Below are 5,000 nucleotides of genomic sequence, written 5' to 3' on the forward strand. Positions count from 1 at the left end.
GTCTGTCTGTCTGTCTGTCTGCCTGTCTGTCTGTCTGTCTGTACCTGAATGTCCTGGATGCGTTCTTTAATCTTGTCTGCTCCGCCGCCCCGTTGGCGACCCGCTCCTCTCCCTGCCTACCTGTCTGTCTGCCTGTCTGTCTGTCTGTCTGTCTGCTTGCCTGTCTGTCTGTCTGTCTGTCTGTCTGCCTGCCTGTCTGTCTGTACCTGAATGTCCTGGATGCGTTCTTTAATCTTGTCTGCTCCGAAGTGCCCGTTGGCGACCAGCTCCTCTCCCTGCCTACCTGTCTGTCTGTCTGTCTGTCTGCCTGCCTGCCTGTCTGTCTGTCTGTCTGTCTGCCTGCCTGTCTGTCTGTACCTGAATGTCCTGGATGCGTTCTTTAATCTTGTCTGCTCCGAAGTGCCCGTTGGCGACCAGCTCCTCTCCCTGCCTGATGGTCTGCTGCAGGTGGGCGGCGCGCCCGCTCATCTCGTCTTCGAAGGCTTTGTGCTGACTCAGCAGTCGCAGCGCTCCCGTCAGATCCTTCCCATAATCCTCGGAGGACAGGATCTGCTCCTTCTCCCGGATCCAGCCCTCCTGCACGCCAAAGACACATTCAGGACCCGGTTAGTTAACGTTTGTTGTTCTACCTGCCGGGTAAACACTTTCTTAACCCTCGTGTTGTCTTCGGGTGCGAGTCGGGTCAAATCTGACCCGTTTTCAAAGTTTTTCATATCAGAAATATGGATTTCCTTCAACCAAATTGGCCTAAATCACATGTGTCAAACTCAAGGCCCCTCGCAGGTTCTAATCCAGTCCGCGTATCAATTTAGGCTTCACGATAAATCTTGGCCCGCCTAGTTGTACACCAAAACAAAAAACAGGAAACCGTTTTTCAAACGGCAACTACACCACACTTAAAGCAGAATTTGGTAGATTTGCTGGGAAACAGGTTGGCTGTGAGTCGACTTTTAAAATGTGATCTTTATTTTGCTTGATGCTTTTGCTGAATTCTCAGATTTTTAAGGAACTATTTGCTGCCTTTTTTAGGGCTTTATGTGGACCAAAGTTTGAGCGAGAAGACTATATGAGACGTGGAATAATACAGTCAAAGGTATTTGACTTTTTCAAAATAAAAGCATGAAAATACAACTCTCCATGTCTGGCCCTTGATGCGATTCTCCTTTTCCAGTGTGGCCCTCTGGGAAGATGAGTTTGACACCCTTGAAGAACATCCATGCATCCATCTTAATTTAGGCCCTAAAATTTATGGACAGGATATCGAGGCGTAGTCGGGATGGGGAGGGTTTGCAGTTTGGTGGGCTGGGGATCTCATCGCTGCTCTTTGCAGATGATGTGGTCCTGATGGCATCATCGGCCTGCGACCTTCAGCACTCACTGGATCGGTTCGCAACCGAGTGTGAAGCGGTTGGGATGAGGATCAGCACCTCTAAATCTGAGGCCATGGTTCTCAGCAGGAAACCGATGGAATGCCTTCTCCAGGTAGGGAATGAGTCCTTACCCCAAGTGAAGGAGTTCAAGTACCTTGGGGTTGTGTTCGCGAGTGAGGGGACAATGGAGCGGGAGATTGGTCGGAGAATCGGCGCAGCGGGTGCGGTATTGCATTCAATCTATCGCACCGTTGTGACGAAAAGAGAGCTGAGCCAGAAGGCAAAGCTCTCGATCTACCGGTCAGTTTTCGTTCCTACCCTCACCTATGGTCATGAAGGCTGGGTCATGACCGAAAGAACGAGATCCAGGGTACAAGCGGCCGAAATGGGTTTCCTCAGGAGGGTGGCTGGCGTCTCCCTTAGAGATAGGGTGAGAAGCTCAGTCATCCGTGAGGAGCTCGGAGTAGAGCCGCTGCTCCTTTGCGTCGAAAGGAGCCAGTTCAGGTGGTTCGGGCATCTGGTAAGGATGCCCCCTGGGCGCCTCCCTAGGGAGGTGTTCCAGGCACGTCCAGCTGGGAGGAGGCCTCGGGGAAGACCCAGGACTAGGTGGAGGGATTATATCTCCAACCTGGCCTGGGAACGCCTCGGGATCCCCCAGTCGGAGCTGGTTAATGTTGCTCGGGAAAGGGAAGTTTGGGGTCCCCTGCTGGAGCTGCTCCCCCCGCGACCCGACACCGGATAAGCGGACGAAGATGGATGGATGGAATTAAGATGGATGCATGGATGTTCTTCACAGGTAAAATGAAAGATTACTTTCAGTGAATTTGGGGTGTTCTGCTCAAATTGATAGCATTAAAAAAAAAAAAAAAAAACTGTTTAAATGGTTTAAAGAGTCTCCTGACTAAACTTTGACAATAAACCAGTCTGATTATCCATCAACATCCTCTGATCTTAAACTGAGTCAAAATAATTCATAAATTCAGCTTTTTAACTAAAAAATTAGGTATAATTTCATATACAAACAATTTATAGACCATGAATAAAAAAAAAAAGCTTTAACAAAAAAAAATGACAAAAGCTTTATTTGACAAAAAGCAACTGAGCCCGGATGGCTCAGTTGGTTGAGCGCCCATATATATAGAGGTTTACTCCTCGATGCAGCGGCCGCAGGTTCGACTCTGACCTGCGGCCCATTGCTAGGTGTCATTCCCCCTTTCTTTCTCTCCCCCCTTTAATGTCTTCAGCTGTCCTGTCAAATAAAGACCTTAAAATGCCCAAAATGGTTGATGGGAAGAACAACCTGTGCATTTTGGACATTTTAGTAATGTGATTTCAAACCTCCAAACTAGAGCTGCCACCTCTTACTCGATTAGTCGACTAATCAGTAGTTTTGGTCTTAGTCGACTAAGATTTCTTTTAGTCGATTATTCATTTTTATGTTTATTCATGCTTAATTACTCATTTCCAAGAAACTTCTGAGCACATTTCTGGTAAACACGAGATTTAAAGTGGTGCTTTTGCAGGATTAATTGTGGAGAAACTCAGTTTTACAGATGGTTAATTAACTACATTTATATTGTGCTTTTCTAGTCTTAACCACCTCTCAAAGCTCACAGCTCTGTCAATTAAATCAACTAATCGATTAGTCGGCAAAATCCTGTAAGTGTTAGTCGACTAAGAATATCTTTAGTCGAGGACAGCCCTACTCCAAACTTCTACTTGTGATGGCTTTACATCAGTAGTGTCAAACTCAGTTTCCCAGAGGGCCACGTTGGAAAGTAAGAATCACACCAAGGGCCACACATGTAGAGTGTATTGACATGCTTTCATTTTGAAAAAGACAAATATCTTTGACTGTATTATTGCATGTCTTATAAAGTCTTCTCCCTTACAGTTTGGTCGACATAAAGCCCTAAAAAAAGTCAGCAAAAAAGTTCCTCAGGCCGGTTACACACTGGCTGCGTGGCGTGAGCATGGCGTTTCTGTTGCGTGTCAGATGCGTGGATTTACCGAGTACCGATCTGATACCAGTGTGTCATATATTTTTTTCATATATTTGTTTTAACAGCTGTATACTACTATCCCTGTATGGATGTGATATGATGTATAACAGCTGTATACTACTATCCCTGTATGGATGTGATATGATGTATAACAGCTGTATACTACTATCCCTGTATAGATGTGATATGATGTATAACAGCTGTATACTACTATCCCTGTATGGATGTGATATTATTTCTATCTTTGTTGTCTGTCTGGCTCAGGTTAAACTCTTTGTGAAACATGAACAAACTCAAACAATGAATGCCACAGAACTTTCTTTTATTATCCAGTCAGACAGTCGGTTATAACGGAAAAAGAAAATATAAAGTACTTTAACGCAGATTTTCTTTAGGACTTTATTACGTGGTATCAGATCGGTGCATAAACTCAGTACTTCCCGATAACGATACCAGCGTTTAGGCAGTATCGAGCCCTTTTTTTTTTTTTTTTAATTACATTTATATATCTGCATTTATATCAAAACCTCGAGACTTTCAAACATCAAAATGTCATTAATTAATATGTATGTTGCCTGGAAACGCTTCCAACACGCTTGCGTGTCGCGTGAAAAATCGGCGTCGGTTCTAGCATGCTGGAGTCGCGCCTGAGACGTGCGTGTCATGCAGGCAGTGTGCACACTCTAACCTGTTACTACGGGAACCCAAATATAAACGGACACGCCACGCAGCTGACAAAGCCCACGCCACGCAGCCAGCGTGTAACCGCCTAAGCCATCATAGAAAAACAGATGAAAAAAGCATCAAAAACAACTTAAAGAAACGCGGGGGGAAAAAGCGGCAACATTTTTCAATCTAATTTCACGTCAATTACTTACTTACATTACAGGATTTTTTTTTTTTGCACATTGTCTGTTGTTTGCCTGTTGTTTGTTTGGTTGTTTGTCGGTTTGTTGTTATTGTGGAAAAACTGCTGCTGTAATAAGGGAATTTCCCCATTGTGGGATAAATAAAGTATTATCTATCTATCTATCTATCTATCTATCTAAAAGCATCGGCAAAAAGTGATAAAAACTAGGTGGGCCGACATTTATTGTGAACCTAAATTGATATGCGGGTCGGATCAAAATCTGCGAGGGGCCTGATTTGGCCCTCGGGCCTCGAGTTTGACATCCCGGTTGTCCTGATATGTTTATCTGATGTCTTCCTATGTTCTTCTGATGGCGCGGCTTCCGTTTCCGTGTTGCTTTCTTTGTCTATGTGACCCGATGTCGATCTCTCGTGTATAACTAAATGCTGAATGGATGAATTTAAAGTATTAATAACTATAATAACGGGGATTAATGATACTGAACCTCTTCGGCCATTTCCCAGAAGAACTTCCAGAGGCGACGGGACTCCTCGAGGCGAGCGCGGCGCTCGGCCGCCAGCTGACTCAGCTCCTGGTAGCAGAAGTCCATGTGGGCGACCCGATCGCGGATGATCTGAGGATCACACGGCTTATAACCTGAGGAAGAGGAAGAAGGGGGGGAGGAAGAGGAGGAATTGTCATGACAGACAATTGAGAGAGAGAGAAATTTGATTTTTGTGTGTGTGTGTGTCTGTCTGTGTGTCTGTCTGTGTGTCT

The 5,000-nt window shown here is 45.2% G+C and overlaps 1 protein-coding gene across 1 annotated transcript in view; it reads right to left on the reverse strand.

The window, feature by feature from the left end:
* LOC114572631 (spectrin beta chain, non-erythrocytic 1) overlaps positions 1 to 5,000 on the reverse strand; it is a 216,605-nt gene that overhangs the window by 57,148 nt on the left and 154,457 nt on the right. Inside the window, exons 17-18 of the mRNA XM_028604335.1 lie at positions 4,729 to 4,880; positions 358 to 576 (exon numbers count right to left, since the gene is read on the reverse strand). Of these exons, the coding sequence (XP_028460136.1) occupies positions 358 to 576; positions 4,729 to 4,880 (371 nt within the window). The remainder of the gene's footprint in view (positions 1 to 357; positions 577 to 4,728; positions 4,881 to 5,000) is intronic.

This window comes from Perca flavescens, chromosome 17 (genome assembly GCF_004354835.1).
Source record: "Perca flavescens isolate YP-PL-M2 chromosome 17, PFLA_1.0, whole genome shotgun sequence".
Classification (NCBI taxonomy): Eukaryota; Metazoa; Chordata; class Actinopteri; order Perciformes; family Percidae; genus Perca; species Perca flavescens.